The 25961-nt window shown below is 44.3% G+C and overlaps 1 protein-coding gene across 1 annotated transcript; it reads left to right on the forward strand.

Moving 5' to 3' along the window:
• Nucleotides 1-105: 105 nt before the first annotated feature.
• Nucleotides 106-25395, forward strand: LOC111956739 (protein wntless homolog). Its single transcript, XM_023977304.2, has 12 exons — nt 106-404; nt 3375-3647; nt 8098-8222; nt 8507-8668; nt 8903-9039; nt 12085-12253; nt 18890-18987; nt 19093-19156; nt 20436-20579; nt 22958-23041; nt 23255-23408; nt 24825-25395. Exons 1-12 carry the CDS (start codon nt 299-301, stop codon nt 24920-24922), a joined length of 1614 nt encoding a protein of 537 aa, XP_023833072.1. The 5' UTR covers nt 106-298; the 3' UTR covers nt 24923-25395.
• Nucleotides 25396-25961: the final 566 nt, after the last annotated feature.

Raw genomic sequence — 25961 nt, forward strand, 5'->3', positions numbered from 1 at the left:
GTTATTATTCGGGCACTCAATGACAAAGTAACCTGGCATTACGAACCACTACTGCTATGCGGCGGCGCTCCACAGATCTTTCTGCAGTGTTCGGAAGGGATAGGCAGGCGTGCTATTCCGTCATGTGATTCTCCTTTTTTCTTCCTACAGTCCTCCTTCGAAGTTGATTTTCGAGCGAGGCAGTGCGGTGCCAGCCTTCCTCAATCTCGGCATCTGGAGTGCTAACTAGATGCGGTGACTTTCGTCCCGACTCACMTTATTTTTTCTCACTCGGCGTAGTTTTCAACAACTTTTTAAGATGGCTGGGGCAATTATTGAAAACATGAGCACCAAAAAGTTGGTGATCGTGGGAGTGATTCTGCTTTTGTTCCAAGCGTTTTCTTTTATGGTCGGTGGCTTGATTGGTAAGCATGGTTTTTCCAATTGTATTCTCTTTTGTTGCAACCTTTGGCTTTGTTATTCGACATCTGCGGTTGAATATCCACTATTTGTCGAGTATATTGAATATTCTATGTAGGCCTATCAAATAATGAAAACAATTGAATTATTTAGTCAATATCACTGTTGTGATTTGTCATGTAAAAGTTGTCTATGTAACTATTAACAATGTAGCCTTTAACGAAGTTACAATGTATCAAACGTATCAACTTTTGTATCAGAAGTTGCAAGAAAAAGAACGTACTAGTTGGTATTCGTCTCCAACTCAAAATATTTCCCTCTGTATTTGCCTTTACTAATATAAAGCACCTTTCCTATATTTAATAATACCTTTTATTGTAAAGTATTCAGTGAATCCACTTTGAATTTGCATGGTTTTGTTTTCTTTTGAAGAATGACATGTTTTACTGTAAAACACCATAGGAATTGGTGTGTGTATAACTTCACTCCAGCACAGAACGTTGTCTGCCCCACTTCTCTCCACCTTCCTCTCATTATGTATGTCTGTAACCCCAGGCAGGCATCATCTCTTTATTTCCCCCTTGCATCTCCCTCTCTCCCTAAATCACAAAGCCCTCTCAGCATTGCATATTTTGATTTCTGCCGGTTCCATTTGCATGACTCCCCACTGACACACACACACTCACGCACATACACACTCATAAAAACTACCACAAACTCTATGCCTCAATATTTGAGTCCTATGAGGCCTTTTGTTACAGATCCCAATCTCTGGTTACTTTTGGCAAAACACAGTCAGTCAGTCTGTCTCCGCTCCTCTCCAGAGCTGGGTGGCTGCTGATAAATGAGCTTGTTTGGGCTACTCCTGCCCAAGATAGTTTTAATGAAGCCGGATGCCTTTTGTATCTGCTCGGTGGCCGGGGCCAGCCAGGGTAATTGAGTAGAAAGGCGTTCGTCTCCCCCTGTTATTGGACAACTCCAACACAGCGTGAGGTCACTGGGCTGAGAGGCGGCCATTATTGCGGACACACTGGGGTGGAGACTGGAGGAGCGGTGTGCTCCCAGAATCTCAGGGTGCCAGGATAATTGAACTCTGAGGGGTTCCGTAGAGCTGGTTTAATTCAATTTGGTGTGTCTGTGCTTGTTCCTGAGTAGGCCCAAGTCCATTGTGAGGCGACATTGGCACACCTAGCTAAGAAGACACACTCGCAACAGAGAGAGATAGTTGATACTCTTCTCAAGATGGCCTTGGATTACTTCTATGAGGGGGGTGCCAAAGGCCTAGCCTCAAGGGTTGTTTTATGCGCTGTTATGTTTTTGTCTTTTACACTATTGAGAGTAAATGGGCTCAACGTCGGCTCGTAATCGAGACCGGTCACACTTTATTTGGATAGTCCATCTGTAGATGCTCTACATGGTCAAACTATCTGTTGATAAGCAAAGTTGGTTGCTAAGGTTACGCTTAGGGTTAGCATTAGGTTTAGAATAAGGGTTGGGGTTGGTAGATGGTTAGTTGAAATGTCACTCAGTCTGTAGAGCAACTAAAGATGGACTATCCAAAGTGTTACGTAGGGGCCATCAGCACAGACCATGGCGTTTCCTTGTTTTAGCAGGTTAAGTTATCAAGTGTATGAGATTTTAGAACTGAAGTAACTCCTGTCAAGCGGTCTCATATTCCTTCCCTTTGAGCAGGTTTTAAAGTGAATTGTAGTGGCACTGATGTATATATAGAGTTTAGAAGTTATTTTGTTCATGGCTGATGTCTGTCTCTGGCCCTGAGGGCATGGTCTGGCTCTTGTTGATGCCTATTATCAATACATCCTAGTCCTTTTTATGGACCTACGGTCCCCTTAGTGACCAAGAGAGAGTCTTAACTACTGCCTAGTCACATAACCCCTCCGACACCTTTTCTTATCCTGTCAATACCCTTTTCTAGTCCTCAAACCTATTCCGTCTTTCATCCCTCAAGCCTCCTGGCTCTATCTACACAGCACCGTTCATGTTTTTACCTCGACCATATCCTCAGCTTTCTAATGCTAATGTTTAGTACCTTTCCCAACGACTAGTGAAGTCCTATGAGAGAGTGGCCAACCTCATCTGGCTCATGAATCTCTATAAGGATACAGTATTATGACTTAAGTGCTGGGGGCTTTCCCGGGAGCCACCTTTTAAAGGGATCGGGCCTTACTACAGGGCGTTCTGTCAACGTTCTGTTGAATGAATTGTCACTTTGTTTAACCAGGATTTGGCTCGGTTTGATCTTAAACTCAACTTCTTCGCGTGTGCGTACTTTGTTGAGCTTGGTAGCCGTCTGACACAAGTTAAACTCCGGAACAACGCTTTGATTATGAGTTTGGAAATGTATTTATGTTTAAAACTTCACCATTAGCCTAACTGTGAWTTAATTATTTGTAGTGTATTCTGTAATTGAAGAATATAATGGGCTTTTAAAAAAAAATCCAGATGATTGCACATAGGATTTATATTTCAGCACAATAATAAAAAGTTACACAATACACATACAGCATATATATATTTTTAAACCTTTATTTAACTAGGCAAGTCAGTTAGGAACAAATTCTTATTTACAATGACGGCCATACCCGCTGGGCCAATTGTGCGCTGCCCTATGGGACTGCCAATCACGGCCGGTTGTGATACAGCCTGCAATCGAACCAGGTTCTCTAGTGACGCCTCTAGCACTGAGATGCAGCGCCTTAGACTGCTGCGCCACTCGGGAGCCAAGCATTGAAATGAGAACCGCAACAAAATTGTCTGTGGTCAGCAATGAAAAATTCCCCCAAAACGCTTATTCTATAGCTTATACCATCAAACATAGTATTAGATGATAATTACTATTTTTATTTCTCCACAAAAGGTCTCATCCTCAGGACAGATGACTAGGACATCTTATGGATCTAGGTCAACTACCATAGTGATCGGCCAGTAACTTAGCAACTCCCCTCTCCCTGTAGCTCCCAGCCCCACCACGGCAGTCCACTACCTGGCTACCAAATGTGTGGACGCGGTCAAACGTCACCAGAGTAGCAGGTGGCTCATGCCCTGGGGCCCTAACCAGTGCGACAAGATCCAGGACTTTGATGAGGCTATGTCCAAGAAGATCGAGGCCAACGACATCGTGTTTGCCGTCCACATCCCCCTGCCCAACAAGGAGATGAGCCCCTGGTTCCAGTTCATGCTGGTCATCTTGCAGTTTGACATCGCCTTCAAAATGTACAACCAGATAGGTAAGGGGAAACTGCAGACTCGATGTGATTGGTGTTGATTGTCTTTCATTTTTTGATTGCGTGTTATTTTAGTGTCAAGACATTCTTATTTTTGATCTTTGTCTCTTTTTTTTGTGTTATGTTGTGTCTCAGGGGGGCAATATGTTGTGTCTGTGTTTTGTGTGTTTCTGCCAATTGTGTTTTTTTTTTTAGGATGTTAATTGTCTGTCTCTGTCTGGTCTGTCTTTGTTGTGTCAGTGACTCATGACAATTCACTCGTACAAGGATCTGTATTACCGCTAAAATATTTGGGTGCTTTGCCCTTACGCTCCTTGTGGATCCAATTTATAAAGTATTCAGAGGTGTGTGTGTGTGTACGTAGATGCTGTTAATATTAGTGTCCCTCTGTCACCTCAGGGTATTGCCTGCTTTTGTCCTGTTTATTGTGGCGAATGCATGAGCACCCAGAGGAATGTGCCTTTTCTCTCCTCTCAGTAGATTGCATTTCTCTCGCACTGAGAGAAAGGCCTAACAATGATGGATGTGCTGCTGGTTCTCCATAGTGATACAAGCCTCAGGGCTCCATGTCAGAGGCTTATAGTCTCTATAGAACAGGTAGCTGGGGGCGGCTCGAACTGTGGTGGTCTGTCTCAAATTGGACACTGATAGCTTTGCAATTTCCTAATATGGAGTGGAATAACACTCTGCTGGGCACATTTTTCACCCCTTCTCCTTGCTTATCCCCAAGATGAATTGTAACATGGTATGTGGTACATCACTTGGAGTGTTGGGGATGAGTTTCTCACTTTCCATTGCAGGGTAGTGTATCCTTGAGGTCAGTGTAAAATGAGAAAATAAAAGCCCTTGAAATATTCAGTCATTTTCGGCAGCCGGTGTTCGCTCAATTAACTGTCACCTGATCTGATAAAAGCTAAATTCCCCCCCCCCCCATAAATTTGCTCATCAAAGCAGACATCCCACATCTCCCTGTATCCTCTTAACATTCCTTTATGTTCAGACCAGGAAGGGTTTGCCATGGTCCTTATCTGAACATGGTATCCGTCATATCTGTGCTCAGTTTCAATCTGAACCCAATGTACTTCCTGTACACCTATTACAATATGGCAATAGACATAGGAAAGTGTCACCATCTTTCTTACAACAATTCCAGTCCTTTCTCCCAGAAGAGCCCAGGTGTAGGGATGAGTGTTTGTTTTGGAAGTGTGCACAGTTATTACATTCAGACAAGGATTCAGACATGGCAACCGTCTTCTGATCTGGCATTAAGGGTAATATGGAAGCTTGAGCTTGCTTCTCCCTTCCTTGACGGCAAGTGGAATATCTCTGTGTGTGTGGTTGTTAAGGAGAGGCCACTGACAGGGCGCTACGCCAGGTCTGGGGCTGTGAAAGAAGGGATTAGAGGGATAACGGAGGACTAATGAAGGGGGATTGGCGTGCCGGCCTGGGAAAGTGATCAGAACGCAGGCTCCTTCAAGCTGCAGGAGTCTTCGCCCTTCTGGAAACGGATGGGGGCAGAGATGGGGACCAACTTCTTCTGTTGTGTTACAGATTTCTAGCAAATCTAGCGCAGGGTGCACGGCATGTACAGTAGGGCACGAGGCACTCTGTAATATCCTCCTCTCACCGACGATACGTTGCAAAGTATAGTTTAGAGCAGTGAAGCACTGTATTTTTACCACAATAGAAAAGCTAAAAGTTAAGTTTGATCTTGTTTGACTAGGTTAAACTGTACACTCCAATTTTAACTATAGCCGTGTTTCAGTATGTAACGTTACTCCTCAAAATGTCGAGTCATTAAAAACCAAAAACCTCCTGTCCCAAGCAGGACGTGGGCTTGTTTACAGCTTGTGCTGCCAGGCTAGTCATCGATTCACTACCCCGTCCAAGAATTCCACCCACCCAGATATGGGACTGTTGTCCACCCCTCTCTAATTCGCCAGGGCCAGGCAGACTGCCTCTGATCACCTGCCAGAGGTTTTACTGTGTGGGGCCCTGAAGATCACCCTGATGTCAACAGCTGTCTATGACCGAGCCGCGGAGGAGAAAAGGACAGATTGCCTGGGCTTTTTTTTTTAAGAGTCATCATGCACAGAAATAGCATGCGGCTGCATATAAAACGACGCATTCAGCTTCAGTGCTGAAACATGTAGCTGTACTGTAACCGGTCGCAAATCAAATCCAGGTTGTCCTTGCCACTCAAGACCACATTAGCTTGCTGAGCTCTTAGGTCTCATTTTGGTCTCAACAGAGGTCAGATGGTCTCATGCGGGAATGTTCTTCATTTGTGGCTCGCTCTGCAAACTACCTCTGTAACATTAACAAGGAGCGGAGTTGCAGTTTGTTCAAAGAAGAGAAGTTCCAGCAAACTATTGACATTGAGCTCTTCGTGATTCACTTTCTCACGGCATCCAAATCTCTCTGTCTGAGAGGTAAACAAAGAAAACCAGAACCCTCCGTGTGACAAAATGGCGTCGGTCTGTCTAACTCAACCAGAACCACTTTCTTTAGACATTTACCATGCTGAAGGTTGATCCCTGAGATTAATTGTCCCCTTTTTTTTCTCACCCACCCCACTCCACCCAGGCAACAGCCACCCCTGGCAGGGGTCCAGCAATAACACAGCTGTTGAGAAGGCTTAGTGGCGATGGGCACTGCACTGGGGTGGAATGTTTGTGTGCGGTAAGCTGACATTCAGGATATTTGGCGGTGTTCACTTGAGAGGGGTATATGGAGACAGTAGAGGAGAGAGGACTGCCAATAACTCCCCCTCCCTCCTTTTCCTCTCTTCCCCCTCCTGGTCAGGGCACCGGGTTTCTTTCAGGGCTCTCCAGCTTGTTTCATAACCACACGAGTCTCTTTGAAAGGGTGAAGCACAGATCTAAAGCCTGTGTTGGCATTCTGACAGCCATTTTGTTTCTCTAGGCACTTAAAACCAGGTTCAGCTCAACGTTTTGCACCTTCAAGTCAGTAATATTGTATCATTACCAACTGTATAGGAGACGGAATTCAAGGCCTTACGTACATGTACGTAAACTATCTTTAAGCCCCTCAACAGGGAAATGTTTCGGATCATTAATCATCCTTCGACTATTTTGGGATCAACATGGCACGCCGATGTGAGATTTTGGTGCATCTGTTCCAGAGGTCGACCGATTATGCTTTTTCAACGCCGATACCGATTATTAGAGGACCAAAAAAAGCCGATACCGATTAATGAGGCCGATTTTTATTTATTTGTAATAATGACAATTACAACAATACTGAATGAAGACTTATCAATAAAATCAATTTAGCCTCAAATAAATAATGAAACATGTTCAATCTGGTTTAAATAATGCAAAAACAAAGTGTTGGAGAAGAAAGTAAAAGTGCAAGTTCCTTGCTCAGAACATGAGAACATATGAAAGCTGGTGGTTCCTTTTAACATGAGTCTTCAATATTCCCAGGTAAGAAGTTTTATGTTGTAGTTATTATAGGAATTATAGGACTATTTCTCTCTCTACCATTTGTATTTCATATACCTTTGACTATTGGATGGTCTTATAGGCACTTTAGTATTGCCAGTGTAACAGTATAGCTTCCGTCCCTCTCCTCGCTCCTACCTGGGCTCGAACCAGGAACACATTGACAACAGCCACCCTCGAAGCAGCGTTACCCATGCAGAGCAAGGGGAACAACTACTCCAAGTCTCAGAGCGAGTGAAGTTTGAAACGCTATTAGCGCGCACCCCGCTAACTAGCTAGCCATTTCACATTGGTTACACCAGCTTAATCTCGGGAGTTGATGGGCATGAAGTCATAAACAGCGCAATGCTTGACAAACCTTTTGTGGGCTGAACTATCCCTTTTTAATAAGCCCAGTACCACATTTTATAGCCTTTGGAATAGTTTTTAAAGTTGCACTCGTCGTCTATAGTGGATGCATTGTCTAGGAAATGTATAGCATTTCTTGCTAAGTGAAAGCAAATGAAGTGTCTGCTAATTTGATGGCATGAAAATGACCCAGTGTTGCTCAGCACAGATCGTATGTGTAGCAGTCCAGATTGTGGTTTAACAGCGGTAAATGCATTCTTTTCATAGCTCTAGACGTTGCTCCCTCTGGTCTTTTCCCGAAAGGCCGTGACTGTCTGTCATCCGAGACTTATTTCACCCCAGTCACCGCTGGTTTACACCAAAGTATTGTTGTCATAATTATAACATGAGTTACGCAATAGGGAATCGCAGGCGGAGAATTTGATTTCATTGCAAATTCCCCCTTCAATGCTGATCTGCTTGTTAAGTTACGCGTAGAGCATAAACAGGATATATATGCCATTATAATGAAGTCTCCCCAACTGTTATGTGGCATCTATATAAAGTTTGGTAGTCGGTAAACATGAGAACCTTTTTTTTGTTTGTTGAACTTTTAGGATCCCCCTAAAGTGTGATGTATTGACATCTTCCTCCTACAGAGGATGGAGCAGTGGCCACCATTGACGTAGGTGTGGCCTACAGGGATGACATGCTCGGTGAATGGACAGAGATGGCCCACTCCATAGAGCAAAGGAAGCTTAGCTGCAATTTCACCACCACCAAGGTAAACACAGGACTTTGTGGAGTGTTCCAAYCGTTTCCTTCCCTCTGGGGTTAAACACTTCCAGTCCAAAAGGGTTTTCTGTGCTACTGGTTTTAATCACTTGATTGCTCTGTTTTTTATTATAGTATTGGTTGGTTAGTCCACACGTGATCATTCAGGTTTTAAAAAAGTCTCCCAAAGTTCTGTGGTTTCAGCTGATTAAATTACATTTTGTGTTTAAAGAAATTCCGTATAGTTGGTGTCCCATCAGACGTGTGTAAGTCATCTCTCGCTGTGCCCTGTAGACGTATGAGAACGAGGGTCGCTACTACGAGTGTGACCTGCTGCCCTTCATGGAACTGGGCAACGTGGCCCACAAGTACTACCTGCTCAACATCCGCCTGCCCGTCAGCGAACGCAATAAGATCAACGTGGGCATTGGAGAGATCAAGGACATCCGTCTGGTGGTTAGTAGTGTGTGTGTGTGTGTGTGGGTGTTGGAAGAGAGACTCAATGAAGTCAAATCTATTCATGAAATATCTGCGATCATTGAATGTCCTTTACTTTTGTCTTGAAACGTGTGGAGATACTTTTTAAAAACGTTTTTCACGTCCTAACTGATTGCCAAAATGGCCAAACGAGATGTTGAGGTGAACTGTGTAGAAAGACAGGCTGACGTTTTTCATTTCCTATCCTATCAGGGTATCCATCAGAACGGCGGTTTCACCAAGGTGTGGTTTGCCATGAAGACCTTCCTCACGCCCAGCATCCTCATCATCTTGGTGTGGTACTGGAGACGCATCACCCTCATGACACGACCCCCTGTGCTGTTGGAAAAGTAAAAGGCCGCCATATTGTTTATTGGACTGTGAACAGGATGGTTCTTTGTTGTGTATTACGGCGTTCAGTCATCCATTGGCGTTGGTTGCGTCGTGAGCTGGTGCACCGTGTAGGTGTGCATTGAGAATTGATCTCTAAACCAAAATGCATGGATGTCCTTGTCCTAGCTTCATACACACGAGTAAGGCCTTCAGCCAGGGTAAAACTCAGTAACCCCCAGTGGATACCAGTTAGGCCTTGGGCCTATGGCAACGTTAGCAAGTACAGGAGGAGACGTGTCGTTAGATTAACTATGGATGAACTGTGCATCTAGGTCAGATGTTATCAGTGCACTGTCCTGGGCCCGTATTCATAAAGTGTCTCAGGGTAGGAGTGCTGATCTAGGATCAGGTCCCACTTGTGCGTCATGTAATCCTATTCATAATGATCTATAAAGACAAAACTGATCCTAGAGCAGCAGTTGGGCAGCTCCCCTGTTAAATAAAAATGAGAACCAGGTGTAGATTTTTCAAGACCTGTAGTGGTGACAACTTAATTCAAAACGATAACTAACGCCAGATTGAAATGATGTACCAATGTAATGTAGAATGATACCCTGTGCCGAGAGGTAAGTGTTCAGTTTGGTTTGTCCCCTGCGGCGTTGGGAGACTATATCAGTACGTCGCTGCGTTCAACACCACAGGAACGTTCGTCCAAGCGAGAAACGCGCTACACAATCTTCTAGCACTCAGCTAACACTTCTACCCCAACCACTCCTCCGTCTTCCCCGTCGTCTCTACGGCTCAGAGCCCTCGTTCCCAAACTACTTCGCAAGGTTTCCTGGAAGAATATAAGGCACTGGAAGAATACATTTATCAATGGCAGTAGTTCACACTGAAATAATAAGTGAGTCTACACAGAGTACAAAACATTAGGAACACCTTCCTAATATTGAGTTGCACCCCATTTTGGGTGGGGGACCATTCTTGATACACACAGGAAACTGTTGAGCATGAAAAACCCAGCAGCGTTGCGCTTCGTGACAGTCAAACCGGTGCGCCTGGCACCTACTACCATACCCCGTTCAAAGGCACTTAAATCTTTTGTCTTGCCCATTCACCTTCTGAATGGCACACATATACAGTCCTTGTATAGCTTTCCCCTGGTCAGTCTGTCATGGAAAGAGCAGGCGTTCCTAATGTTTTGTACACGCAGTGTATGCCAAGTCTGTTTCCACCAAAGCTATTCCTTTATACTGTAGTTAATGCTTTTATTTCCCCAGGTTGTAGGTTGAGGCCTCTTGCTGCTTATGTCTATCTTACAAGTTATGGAGCTAGCTCTGCAGCTTGTTTAGTTTAAGTGCTCTTTATACAAACACACACACACACACACCTCTATCTCTCCCATCTGTATATTCGCAGAGCGCAGGACATTCCATTCATACTAGCCCAATGGAACGTATCTCGCTGCCGACTCTTCTGGAATGTGATTAATGTTTTTAGAGTCAATTGTAACCCCCCTGTCCACACACCCCCATACCACCATTTCCCCCACTCTCAGCCTGTTCCACCCCCTCCTTCCCTCCCTGCAATACACCCCCCCTTCTCTATCCCTTATCTGCACCCCTCCCTCCTTTTCTCCCCTCTATGCGATTATCCTTTCATCTCGTCCCGGCATGCGGGGACTTGCAGCGGTTGAACAGAGAAGCCTTGTTCTGTGTCTGTAATAGGTTGGTTTGATTGATTTATTTTAGCCAGTGTGATTTATCATGGCAGCGTGGTCCAGTGACTGGAGAGATGGGAGTATGGAGTCTCCCGGAGGTCCAACCCCACGGCTCCCTGAGGGGTCTACGGAGAAACGTCCAGGTATAAGTTCTCCTGCTACAAACTGGGGTTCTGTGTCCCAAGTATTTCTGATGGAGCCAAAGCCTTCTCAGCGGAAGTCGTCTATTACCGAATGAATGGCCGCGCACAACTCCCAACACCATCATTAAGTTTGCTGTCGACGGAACGGTGGTAGGCCTGATCACCGACGACGATGAGACTCCGCCTATAGGGAGGAGGTGAGAGAACTGGGAATGTGGTACCAGGACGGCAGCCTCTCCCTCCAACGTCAGCAAAACAAACGAGCTGATCGTGGACTACAGGAAAAGGAGGGCCAGGCCAACTTCCATTCACATCTACGGGGCTGTGGTGGAGATTTGGCATGGGCCCTCAGATCCTCAAAGTTCTACAGCTGCACCACTGAGAGCATCTTGCTGCATCACCACTTGGTATGGAAACTGTCTGACCGCAAAGCGCTACACGAGGGTAGTGTGTACGGCCCAGTACATCACTGGGTTCGAGCTCCCTGCCATCCAGGACCTCTATACCAGGTGGTGTAAGGGGAAGGCCCCAAAAATGTTCAGACTCCAGCCACCCGTCATAGACTGTTCTCTCTGCTACCACACGGCAAGCGGTACCGATGCACCAAGTCTGGAACTAACAGTTCCCTGAAAAGCTTCTACCCCCAAGCCATAAGACAGATAAATAGTTAGTCCGGGTAGCTATTTGGTTAACAATTTCACTATCTGCGTTGATCCTTTTTGCACAAACTTTTTTCACTCATCACATACGCTGCTTGGTACCGTTTCTCTATCCTGTTGCCTAGTCACTTTATTCCTTGTTATGTACAGATCTACCGCCATTACCTGGACTCGGTTCTGCTACCCCGTGTATACAGCCATGTTATCGTTACTCATTGTGTATTTATTATTACTTTTCTATCGTCTCTCTCTTTTCTTTCTCTGCGTTGTTGGAAAGGGCCTGTAAGTAAGCATTTCACTGTAAGCATGTGACAAATAACATTTTGATTTGAATGACAAAGGAGGTTGTTCAACCTTTTTTTTATTTTATACAATTCTGACCATTATATAAAACTAACGGACATAATAATGATGTTGATTATGATCATTATATTAATACAGTGCGTTATGGTGATGATGACTGGTATTTTATTTTGTGTTGATTTGACCTGTTAATGGCGGTGGTACCGCTGCTGATGATGATGCTGCTGTGTCCTCCAGGGTGATCTTTGCCCTGGGCTTGTGCATGACGTTCATCAACATCCCGGTGGAGTGGTTCTCTGTGGGGTTCAACTGGACCTGGATGCTGCTGTTCGGGGACATCCGGCAGGGCATCTTCTACGCCATGCTGCTCTCCTTCTGGATCATCTTCTGTGGAGAACACCTCATGGTTTGTCGCCGGTCTTTTCACCTCTTCCAAGTATTCTTCTGACGTCTTAGTATCTATCCATTTGAGTTAATATGGCTTATTATCCATTGGCTGAGTGTGACTTAAGGAGAATATAGATTTAGCCAACTCRGAAGAGTTAAGTACCGTGAATACAAATTTGGAGCATGACGGGAGTGTGTTGGAGGGAGTTGGCTGACATTCTCCCGGGAAATCTGATGKGTGTCGTCGGTTTGACACTAGCAAATCAGGAGCCAATCACTACAGAGCGGGGGGTGTTCCCAAAGCATGTCATTGGTCCCACGTGGGGGGACACAGCGCATCTYGATATGGAGCGCAGTTCACAATGGATGTATCTCATCAGTTGGTAACTTTTTGTCTTTTCTTGTGACAGGTAAATTTGCTGCAGCATAGCCTATAGTAATATCATTGCTTTAAATCAGTCCATTCAAATTGCATTTCTGTACCTTGTAAACTGTCAAGAGTAGACTTCTCCAAGTGGTTCCCTAACTTGGCCTAGGCTAGATGCAGTTAATTCGGAATGAAACGTATATTCAAAACGTAGAGCTTTTGAGCGTTTTATTTAAAATACTTATTCGCCGCAGTTTTCAGCTTAGACTAGAGTTCTGTACTCACTTGCAAACAATAATACAATTCTTCTTTGTTTTTGGAACTTAAGTCGGATAATTTTATTCGAAGAGAGATGTAACCTTGACGACATACTGTATTAGGCTCTCAGTCAACTTACCTTGTAAAATAAAATAAGAAAGCTTGCTCTTGTTTGCTGAATGTAAAAGACAGCTGCCAAAATAAATGTTGAGAGGGAGAGAGTATGTGGATATAGCAGTTATTTATTTAGACCGTAACTATTCAATCTTTGTGAAGACGCAAAAGCCGCTGGATCCTATTCTAGTCCCATATTATTCAAGCATGTCACTACAATAATGAAGAGAAGAACGACACGCAACGTGGGGAGACATTCTGAAAGGTGCAGTGCATTCGGGAAAGTATTCAGACCGCTTGACTTTTTCCACATTTTGTTATGTTACAGCCTTATTCTAAAATGGATTAAAATGTATTTTTTCCCCCTCAATCTATACACAATACCCCATAATGACACTGAAAACAAGTTTTTAGAAATCTTTGCAAATGTATTAAAAATAGAAAACAGATCATGTTTACGTACAGTTGAAGTCGGAAGTTAACATACACCTTAGCCAAATGCATTTAAACTCAGTTTTTCACAATTCCTGACATTTAATCCTAGTAAAAATTCATAAATTCCTAACCTAAGACAGTTGGGATCACCACTTTATTTTAAGAATATGATAATAATGTCAGTATAATAGAGATTTATTTCWGCTTTTATTTATTTCATCACAATCCCAGTGGGTCAGAAGTTTACATACACTCAATTAGTGTTTGGTAGCATTGGCTTTAAATTGTTTAACTTGGGTCAAACATTTTGGGTAGGCTTCTACAAGCTTCCCACAATAAGTTGGGTGAATTTTGGCCATTCCTCCTGACAGAGCTGATGTAACTGAATCAGGTTTGTAGGCCTCCTTGCTCGCACACACTTTTTCAGTTCTGCCCACAAATTTTCTATAGGATTGAGGTCAGGGCTTTGTAATGGCCACTCCAATACCTTGACTTTGTTGTCCTTATGCCATTTTGCCACAACTTTGGAAGTATGCTTGGGGTCATTGTCCATTTGGAAGACCCATTTGCGACCAAGCTTTAACTTCCTGACTGATGTCTTGAGATGTTGCTTCAATATATCCACATAATTTTCCTTCCTCATGAAGCCATCTATTTGTGAAGTGCACCCGTCCCTCCTGCAGCAAAGCACCCCCACAACATGATGTTCTTCTGCTTGCAAGCCTCCACCTTTTTCCTCCAAACATAACGATGGTCATTATGGCCAAACAGTTCTATTTTTGTTTCATCAGACCAGAGAACATTTCCCCAAAAAGTACAATCTTTGTCCCCATGTGCAGTTGCAAACCGTAGTCTGGCTTTTTTATGGTGGGTTTGAGCAGTGGCTTCTTCCTTGCTGAGCAGCCTTTCAGATTATGTTGATATAGGACTCGTTTTACTGTGGATATAGATACTTTTGTACCGGTTTCCTCCAGCATCTTCACAAGGTCCTTTGCTGTTGTTCTGGGATTGATTTGCACTTTTCGCACCAAAGTACGTTCATCTCTAGGAGACAGAATTCCTAACCCCTCTTTCCTGAGTGGTATGACGGTTGCGTGGTCCAATGGTGTTTATACTTGCGTACTATTGTTTGTACAGATGAACGTGGTACCTTCAGGCATTTTGGAAATTGCTCCCAAGGATGAACCAGACTTGTGGAGTTCTACATTTTTTTTTTCTGAGGTCTTGGCTGATTTCTTTTGATTTACCCATGATGTCAAGCAAAGAGGCACTGAATTTGAAGGTTGGCCTTGAAATATATCCACAGGTACACCTCCAATTGACACAAATGATGTCAATTAGCYTATCAGAAGCTTCTAAAGCCATTACATAATTTTCTGGAATTTTCCAAGCTGTTTAAAGGCACAGTCAACTTAGTGTATAAACTTCTGACCCACTGGAATTGTGATAGTGAAATAATCTGTCTGTAAACAATTGTTGGAAAAATTACTTGTCATGYACAAAGTAGAAWTCCTAACACACTTGTCAAAACTATAGTTTGTTAACAATAATTTTTTGGAGTKGTTGAAAAATGAGTTTTAATGACTCCAACATAAGTGTTTGTAAACTTCCGACTTCAACTGTAAGTATTCAGACCCTTTACTCAGCACCATTGGCRGTGATTACAGCCTTGAGTCTTCTTTGGTATGACACTACAAGCTTGGTACACCTATATTTGGGGAGTTTCTCCCATTCTTCTCTGCAGATCCTCTCAAGCTCTGTAAGGTTGGATGSGGAGCATTGCTGCACGGCTRTTTTCAGGTCTCTCCAGAGATGTTCAAGTCCGGGCTCTGGCTGGGCCACTCAAGGATATTCAGAGACTTGTCCCGAAGCCACTCCTGTGTTGTCTTGGCTGTGTGCTTAGGGTGGTTGTCCTGTTGGAAGGTGAACCTTSGCCACAGTCTGAGGTACTGAGCGCTCTGGAGCAGGTTTTCATCAAGGAGCTCTCTGTACTTTGCGCCGTTCATCTTGCCCTTGATCCTGACTAGTTTCCCAATCCCTGCCGCTGAAAGACATCCCCACAGCATGATGCTGCCATGCTTCACTGTAGGGATGGTGCCAGGTTTCCTCCAGACGTGACGCTTGGCATTCAGGCCAAAGAATTCAATCTTCGTTTCATCAGACCAGATAATCTGGTTTCTCATGGTCTGAGAGTCTTTAGATGCCTTTTGGCAAACTCCAAGCAGGCTGTCATGTCCCTTTTACTGAGGAGTGGCTTCTGTCTGGCCACTCCACCATAAAGGCCCCCCCCCCCGATTGCTTAGTTTGGCCGGTTGGCCAGCTCTAGGAAGAGTCTTGGTGGTTCCAAACTTCTTCCATTTTAAAGAATGATGGAGGCCCCTGTGTTCTTGGGGTCAGTAWTTTTTTGGTACCCTTCACCAGATCTGTGCCTCGACACAATCCTGTCTCTGAGCTCTATGGACAATTCCTTCGACCTCATGGCTTGGTTTTTGCTCTGGCATGCACTGTCAACTGTGGGACCTTGTATAGACAGGTGTGTGCCTTTTCAAATCATGTCCAATCAATTGCATTTACCAYGGGTGGACTCCAATAAAGTTGTAGAAACATCTCAAGGATGATCCATGGAAACAGGATGCACCTGAGCTCAATTTCAAGACTCATTGCAAAGGGTCTTAATACGTAAGGTGTTTCTGTTTTTTATTTTGAATAAATGTGCTAACATACCCATATTGACRAAGTAAAAAAAGGTTATTATGTGTAGATGGATTTAAAAATATATATWTTTTTATYCATTTTAGAATAARGCTGTAACGTAACAAAATCTGGACAAACTGAAGGGATCTTAATGCTTTCCTACTGCACGTGTCAGCCTACTGATTATAACATTTTTAAATAGGCCCTGTGATTTATAAACAAATTCATTCAAATTGACTAACCTATCATTTTAACTTTGTAGGCTGCATGACCTGCACAAATCAATGAACCATCAGCATTGCATGCTTTTTCCCAGCTTCATTATTTGAAAGAGGTGTGTAATTCCAGTACATAAAATGCAGTCCACACTCCAAGAATAACATAACTAGATGTTCCCAAGACAGCATACGTCTATGGGGTTTTAAGATTTTATGTCTTGTGTAATGTAGCCTATCATACACTATATATACAAAAGTATGTGGCGACCCCTTCAAATTAGTGGATTCGGCTATTTCAAACTCACCCGTTGCTGACAGGTGTATAACATYGAGCACACAGCCATGCAATCTCCATAGACCAACATGAGCAGTAGAATGGCCTTACTGAAGAGCTCAGTGACTTTCAACGTGGCACCATCATAGGATGCCACCTTCCAAAAATCTATTCGTACAATTTCTGCCCTGCTAGAGCTGCCCTGGTCAACTGTAAGTGCTGTTATTGTGAAGTGGAAACGTCGAGGAGCAACAGTGGCTCAGCCGTGAAATGGTAGGCCCCACAAGTTCACAGATTGGGACCGCCGAGTGCTGAAGTGGGTAGCGTGTAAGAATTGTCTGTCCTCGGTTGCAACACTCACTACCGAGTTCCAAACTGCCTCTGGAAGCAACGTCAACACAAGAACTGTTCCTTGGCCGAGCAGCCGCACAAACGCTTAAGATCACCATGCACAATGCCAAGTGTCGGCTGGAGTGGTGTAAAGCTTGCAACCATTGGACTCTGGAGCAGTGGAAAGGCGTTTTCTATAGTGATGAATCACACTTCACCATCTGGCAGTTTGACAGATGAATCTGGGTTTGGTGGATGCCAGGAGAACTCTATCTGTAGTGTTTGGGGGAGGAATACATTTCTGGGGCTGTTTTTCATGGTTCGGGCCCCTTAAATCCAGTGAAGGGAAATCTTAACTCTACAGTATACAATTTACATTCTAGACGATTCTGTGCTTCCAACTTTTTGGCAACAGTTTGGGTAAGGCCCTTTCCTGTTTCAGCATGACAATGCCCTCGTGCACAAAGAGTGGTCCATAAAGAAATRGTTTGTCGAGATCGGTGTGGAAGAACTTGGCTGGCCTGCACAGAGCCTGTAGGGGGTGAGTCCCAAAGACCCTCCCCATTATTGTGTAAGGGGACCTTAAGATTCATATGTTTTGCTGCAGGCCTTATAATAAGATACTGTTSCTATGTGTCTAAAAACTCTGCCACTATATGTTGCACAAGCCATCTATATTATTCTTTGTGGTTCAGCCCTGGCTGTTGCAAGAGTGTGCTTGCAGGCTGGGTGTGATTCAGACTGAAATTAGATAAAGAGAAGTAACCACTGTCAGGTTTTGATATTTTGATCTTGTGAAACAGTGGTCAATTCTAATAAATTCAGAGAAGCTACTGGACTAGGTTGCCTTATAAGGTAACCTCAGCTTATTGATACACAYATACATTGACGTAGCTGATCATACCAMTAGGGAGTGATCACATGTATAAAATCAGCTGTGCCCTTAGGTGGGGAGCAGAACTTACTCGGAAAMATGCGTGCTATGTTCCTGTTGTCAACTTCTGTCTGCAATTGCATTAATAAAGGTTTTTGATTTAATTCAAGATATTGTCTSAATGCTAATTTCACCAATGAGCCAATAATTGACAAGGAACGAACCCCAACAAGCCCTGACCTCAACCCCATCGAATACCTTTGGGATGAATTGGAACGCTGACTGCGAGCCAGGCCTAATCGCCCAACATCAATGCCCGACCTCACTAATGGTCTTGTGAGAACTTGCTTCCATTCAGCCACATCTAGTGGAAAGCCTTCCCAGAAGAGTGGAGGCTGTTATAGCAGCAAAGGGGGGACCAACTCCATATTAATGCCCATGATTTTGGAATGAGATGTTCGACGAGCAGGCGTCCACATACTTTTGGTCATGTAGTGTATGTATTGGTTAACRGCACAATCATTTTGGCTTTTTCTGGCTTGGACTCAACATGTATTTTTGTAGGGCTCATTGGGTTCAGGTAACATTATGTTTGACGTTTCAGGCCGATCAAAGCTCATACACATGTTGTACAGGCCTGTCCCCTAGACCTTGCTCCTTTTTTGCATGACATCAGGACCAAGTCGGACTGATCCAGTTCGGTCATTGGGTGGGGCATTCTGATGAGTTGGGTGTGGGGGAGTCTGGACCGAATTTTAATGATTTTAAAAATACCCTGAGTATCCATTGACTTGGTATGACTTTTAGTATCCATTTAATTCGGGCAGCAGGTACCCTAGAGGATAAGCGCGTTGGACAGGTAACCAAAAGGTCGCTGAACCCAGGTGAAAAGTCTGTGCCCTTGAGCAAGGCACTTAACCCTAATTKCTCTTGTAAGTCGCTCTGGATAATAACGTCGACTAATTGACTAAAATGTAAATGTATCCATGGTAGGTGGATACATTTGGATTTTGAACTGCATTTGATTATTTTATCCCCCTCTCTTGTCTTACTGTTCTGTCCCACTTTTTATTAATTTCCCCTACCCCCAGGACCAGATGGAGAGGAACCGTTTCTCAATCTACTGGAAGCAGGTGGGACCCATTGTCTTCGGCTCCTTCTGCCTCTTCATCTTCGACATGTGTGAAAGGTGAGGCTGAACCGCACACACACACACACACACTGTCAAAACAAAGCTCCGAGCTATTTAAAGGTTATCCYCACAGATTTCTGACGTATTTGTTTTCCCCACCAGGGGAGTCCAGTTGAAGAATCCTTTCTACAGTATTTGGGCTTCCGACGTGGGGACTGAGTTGGCTGTATCCTTTGGTTACGTTGATGACTTCGTGCCTTTAAAAGGGATGAAAGGGATGAAATATCTCTTGTCTGAAAAAGAATGTGTCCATGCAATTGTACTGTATATCCCCATACAAGTTTCCAGTGTATCCTGGAATTATTTATATGATCCTTTAAAAAAAAATCTTTGCAACATAGGGCCAGATTGTGTATCAGTATTTGACATCAACATACTAACATTAATCAGAGCACGTCTCCTCTGTTAGTTTCACAGTCACAGTTCCCTCTCATCACTGTGTTCTGTGCTGAAGGTAGCAATAATTAAGTGGTGCTGGCAGTGCCTACTCCTGCCTTGGGCCATCTCTCCTCCTTATTTACCCTCTCCCAGCCTCCTCACTCTGTGTGTGTGAGAGGAGGAGAAGAGCTGCATAGGGGAAACCCACAGGCCTAGGTGATGCAAGATTCATCAGAACAACCCCCATCAGAAACTAGTAGCAGCAAGAGTATTTTGCTTAATCTCTCTGCTTCACCTCTCTCCCTCTCTAGCAGCCCCTCTCTCTTTCGCTCTCTTTTTTTTGTTGTTGCTCGCTCTCCAGTCCAGTGGGAGAAAAAAAGCCCTGTATAAAGTTGGTCGTAACAGGGAGACCCATGAGGTGACGCCCAGAATCGTCCGGGTAGGGGAGGGTTTGGCCAGCCGGGGTTTCCTTGTCCCATTGCGCTCCCTGCGACTCCTTGTGGCGGACCGGGCGCCTGCAAGCTGACTTCGGTCGCCAGCTGGACGGTGTTTCCTCCGACACATTTGTGCGGATGGCTTCCTGGTTAAGCGAGCAGTGTGTCAAGAAGCAGTGCGGCTTGGCGGGGTCATGTTTCGGGGGAGCGTTGGCTCTCGACCTTCGCCTCTCACGAGTCCATAGGGGAGTTGCAGCGATGGGACAAGACTAACTACCAATTGGATATCAGGAAATTGGGGAGAAAAAGGGGTAAAAGTACAAACTAAAATAAAAACGATGGCCATCTCTATCAAGCATGGTGGTTTATATTTAGTGTTCCTAGAATTAAGCGGAATGTCTGAAAACAGCCATGGGTTTCTATCAGTCTGTTGGAAAATGTACTTTTACTGCTACTGTGTTGTAAGATGCGTCAGGCTAGAGCTGGGGGTCTATATATGGGACTTCAGTTATGGTCAGTCCTGTCTAATGGTAAGAGTAATCTTTCAGTTGGCTTAATAAATCGTTCGATTTGCGCAATGTTTTATTAGCAGCACCATGCACGTTAGCTCCTTGACTTGAGGTTGATTTACAGATGGCGTTCATCATCGTGGCGGGGATCTGTGCCTGTCTCTACTTCCTCTTCCTGTGCTTCATGGTGTTCCAAGTGTTCCGCAACATCAGTGGGAAGAGGTCCTCCCTGCCCGCCATGTCCAAGGCCAGACGCCTGCACTATGAGGTCTGTGTGTACATAAATGTGTGTGTAAACAGCACATACAGTGCCTTCAGAAAGTATTCATACCCATTGACTTATTACACATTTTGTCGTTACAGCCTGAATTCAGTATGGATACTGTGAGGATCTGTGTTTTTATGCATTTTATCCTGATACCAGATTTGATTGACGCAACCCTTGACAATACCCAAGTGAAAACATGTTTTTAGATTTGTTGGAAAATGTATTGAAAATGCAATACAGAAATATGAATTTACATAAGTATTCACACCTCTTTGCTATGACACTCCAAATTGAGCTCCGGTGCATCCAATCTCCTTTGATCATCCCCTACAACTTGAATGCCAAGAGTGTGCAAAGCTGTCATCAAGGCAAAGGGGGGCTATTTGAAGAATCTCAAAAACAAATCAAATTATTTAACACTTTTTGCTTACTACATGATTCCATATGTGTTATTTCATAGTTTTGATGTCTTGACTATTATTCTACAATGTAAAAAATTAAGAAAAACCCTTGAATGAGTAGGTGTTCTAAAACTTTTGACCGGTAGTGTATATCTGGAGAAAGGTAGGAAACTATTTCTACAGTGTTGAACTTTTCCAAGAGCACAGTGGTCTCCGTCATTGGGAAACATAAAACGAATGGAACTACCCAGACTTTTCCTAGAGCTGGCCTTCTGAGCAACTGGGCAAGAAGGGCCTTGGTCAAGGAAGTGACCGAGAACCCAATGACCACTCTGACAGAACAACAGAGTTCCTTGGCTGAGATGGGAGAACATGCCAGAAGGACAAGTCTCTACAGCACTTCACCAATCTGGGTGTTATTGGAGAGTGGCCAGACGGAAGCCATTCCTGAGAAAAAGGCACATGACCGCAAGCCTGGAGTTGGCAAAAAGGCACGTGAAAGACTAAGGCAAAAAATAATATAAGGCAAAAGATTCTGTGGTTTGATTAGACAAAAATGTAGCTCTTTGCAAAGCAGGCACAGCTCATCACCCGTCTAACACCATGCCTACCGTGAAGCATGGTGGAGGCAGCATCATGCTATGGGTATGCATTTCAAAGGGCAGGGACGAGGAGACTGGAGGGAGAGGGAACAATGAATAAATCCTTGATGAGAAACTGCTTCAGAGTACAAACAACCTTAGACTGAGGTGAAGATTTACGATCGAACAGGACAATGACCCCTAGCGTACAGCCAAAGCAACACTGCAATGGCTTCAGAACAAGAATGTGAATGTCCTTGAAGTGCAGCCAAAGCCCAGACTTGAATCCCATTTGAAAATCTGTGGGAAGACTTGAAGATTGCTTTTCGCCGCCGCTCCCCATCTAATAGTTTTTTTTTTACCCCCTTTTTCTCCCCAATTTCGTGCTATCCAATTGTTAGTAGTTACTGTCTTGTCTCAGCGCTGCAACTCCCTTACGTACTTGGGAGAGGTGAAGGTCCTSCGTGCGTCCTCCGAAACACAACACAACTCAACCAAGCCGCTCTGCTTAACACAGCGCGCATCCAAACCGGAAGCCAGCCGCACCAATGTGTCGGAGGAAACACCGTACACCTAGCGACCTGGTCAGCGTGCACTGCGCCCGGCCTGCCACAGGAGTTGCTAGTGCGCGTTGAGACAAGGATATCCCTGCCGGCCAAACCCTCCCTAACCCGGATGACGCTAGGCCAATTGTGTGCCGCCCCATGGGCCTCCCGGTCGCAGCCGGCTGCAACAGAGCCTGGGCTCGAACCCAGAGTCTCTTGTGGCACAGCTAGCACTGCCTTAGACCACTGCGCCACCCGGGAGGCCGTGCTCCCCATCTAATTTAACAGAGCTTGAGAAAATCTCCAAGGAAAAATGGGAGAAAATGTGCAAAGCTGATAGACATACCCAAGGCGAATCAAAGCTGTAATCACCGCAAAAGGTGCTTCTACAAAGTATTGACTTAGGGGTGTGAATGCTTATGTAAATTAGATATATATATATTTCTCCTTTTCAATACATTTGCTAACATTTGTAAAAACATGTTTTCACTGTCATTATGGGGTATTGTGTGTAGATGGGTGAAACAATTTAATCCATTTTGAATTCAGACTGTAACAAGAAGATGTGGAATACGTTGAGGGTATGAATACTTCCTGAAGGCACAGGAGTATGGTGACAGCTTAATTGGGGAGGATGGGCTTGTGGTAATGGCTGGAGCGGCATAAGTGGAATGGTATCAAACACATGGTTTATATGTGTTTGATGCTATTTAATTTGCTCCGTTCTAGCAATTATGAGCCGTCCTCCCCTCAGCAGCCTCCACAGACTTAAACATTTGTATTTTCAATGAATTTGTTGTCCGTTTCTTTTTTCATGGATAGTAGTATTAATTCTAATCTTCCTCTCAAAGGGGCTCATCTTCCGGTTCAAGTTCCTCATGTTGGTCACTCTGACCTGCGCTGCCATGACTGTCATCTTCTTCATCATCAGTCAGGTGAGTTCTGTCTGTGTGCCTCCAGGGGTATCCCAGAATCCTCTGGAGAGGGTTGGGTATTGAAGCAGGGTCATGCTAATTAGGGAACTCCATAGCAAAATGTTTTGTGTCGGAAAACGAAAACAACTGTTATTGGACAAGTTCAGATAGTTTTGTGGTGTTTTCTTAAACGTTGTACCTACTGAACACGACCCATATTGTGTGTGTGTCTAGGTGAACGAGGGCCACTGGCACTGGGGAGACTACACGGTGCAGGTGAACAGTGCCTTCTTCACAGGGATCTACGGCATGTGGAACCTCTACGTGTTCGCCATCATGTTCCTGTATGCTCCCTCACACAAACGCTACGGAGACGAGCAGTCCAGGGGTGAGTCCAGCTAACACCCGCCTCTAATGGTCAACTGTCGGTAGGTCAAAAGTGACGTCAAATGTTATTTAAAGGGCATCATACGAGTTCCAATACACTTCACTGTGGTGAGCGAATATTGACACGCAACAGTGTCTCCTTTTTGAGGTAATAACGTTACTTTCAGGTGTATGTTTCTTGTGGACATTTCAGTCTGTCTGAGGTTAAGGGGATCTGGTGCGTCTAATGGACAAAGAATCTCAGAAAAGATCCTAGGAATCCTGTTAAAACCGGTTTCAAGACTAAAGAAACTCCCAGCTCAGAGTAGCTTATAGGACCAGTAACCCTGGTCCTGGAGTGATGTTAAATATTTTTGATTCAACCAATCTGTAAGACCAGGTGTGTTGAATTTAGGCCTGAACTAATCAATTGCCTCAGTTGGTCAGGTGTGGTGCCTAGTTGGAACAAAATCCTGCGGCACTCCAGGAACAGGGTTGCCTACCCTTGTTATAGGAGGACTTTAAGACATTGCCCAGGCAAACTCTGAGCCAGGAGTAAAATCAACTCATAAAACTCCGCCGGTAATCACGACAGTGCGGTACTGCAAAGGAAAGATGGTGATGACGCTCATTGACATTGTTGAAAATGATTTGGGAATAACCAATCTCGACGAGGCATCGCCAGCTGTTAAATCTAGCGCGCTTCAGACAACCACTGCGAATGTGACTACATCAAATGTTGCAATGGTAAAATGTTGAACTTTCCTCTGACACCATCGCTTTGCCTACTCTTTAGTTATTGCCTAATTTGTTGGCATGCACAACCTTCTTTTTAACCAATTCTCATGGTTGTTGAAAGCGGACATTGGACAATACTACTGTAATAGCAACACACTCGTCACTCCCGTTTAACAACTCTAAACCACTTTGGCACAGTAGGCATAAGAGAATACCTGTTGGAGTTCAGGAAAGGGTTCCCTGAAATGCGTTAGCCTGGAGTGGTTTCTCGCCTTATCTCTTTCTCCCTCTCTGTCCATTTAATCAGGTCACTGTTTCAAAAGACAAAGTCATAAATGACGTCTGTCGCGAACCAGAGGGCCTGACATAAAGAGCAAATTGACGAGGAAAAGGGTTTAACGAAAGCTGTGTCTTTTTATTTTAAAAAACGCATTGCGGCGTTAAAGCCTGCATCGGGGGACATAAGTCCGTTTTATACATTGTGACTGAAATGGGAAGCACAACAGCACAAGGTTTGTTCAGAACCATTAGGGCTCTCAGGATAGACATTTTTTCTTCACACTTTTCAACTGAAGACGACAAGCTTTTCTTGTATCGCTCCGTTTTCTACCGTTTGGTGCCTAACGAGCCCGACGCAGATGACCCAGGTGTACTGCTGTCTGTGTACTGATTTGTCTGTTGGTCACTGTGCTCTGTTCAGGAGCCAGTGGGGAGGACATCCAGCTGACCACCACCATCACCCACGTGGACGGACCCACCGAGATCTACAAGATGACGGGCAAAGAGGCCCAAGAGTAGCCCCCCCCCTGGACCTTCTAATACCTACCCTACAAAAGTCCCTCCCTTCAACCCTGACTGTGCTTTCTTTAACCAAATCCCACTGTCCCAAAAGTTCAAAAGCAACTTTTCTGTAGGCCTGCGGTCCATTCATTTCATTGCAGACATGGGGCCGGATTGTAATATCCATCTTTGACATTTGACACAGTCCGTTAACTATCAGTGTTTGCAATGTTGCTGCACAACTGTACTCTTTCTGATGAAGTCCAGATTGTGGACTAGCTGCTTTGAAATGGAAACGGGGGAGAAGGATGTAGCACATCATCTGGTGGTCATAAGAGGGAGTTGTGGAGGAAATCGCACTCCAGGTAGATGTTGCCTTCAGGCACAGTTCTAGGATCAGTTAACCCTCCCCAAATCCTAAATGTAACCATTAGGGGGAGGGAGTACAAATCTGACCTTAAATCAGTGTCCAGTGGTAACTGCATTCAACTCCAGGGCATTCTGAGGCGTAACTGGTTGCCTCACTGAAGACATCAATTTGTTATTTAGAGGGAGCAAATTTTGTATGGATGCTGTTTTTGACTGTTCACCTCAGCAGTTTTACATTTAAATAACCAGTAGGATATACAAGTGTGTATATGCCTCATCGTACAAGTCCAACATGGCCACTTTTGGAAGATCTGTCAAATGAAAGCACATCCCCGCTGTTGTCAGTAATAACGGCAAGCTTTGTTGTCACTTCTGTCTGCACTCACTCTCACCTGTACACGTCCATGGAAAGTTCTAGACTACTGGATTCACTTGTCTATCACTCTTACAAGTGGGGGGTTGCCTTTTTGGATTGTGGGGAAAATGTACAAACCACAAGGGCTTTTTGGGAAACACCAAGTTCATTGTTACCGTCTAGATATATATTTTTTATAAAGTGCTTATTCTCAACTGTATGAAATATTGACATGCTGTATCACTTACTGTCTGCTGGCAAAAGAAAAACATTTGACATTTGAAGATTGTATTACATGTGGGAGTGTAGTTGTGCTTTTTATGCAAATTTAAT

This window comes from Salvelinus sp. IW2-2015, linkage group LG32 (assembly GCF_002910315.2).
Source record: "Salvelinus sp. IW2-2015 linkage group LG32, ASM291031v2, whole genome shotgun sequence".
NCBI classification, from domain to species: domain Eukaryota; kingdom Metazoa; phylum Chordata; class Actinopteri; order Salmoniformes; family Salmonidae; genus Salvelinus; species Salvelinus sp. IW2-2015.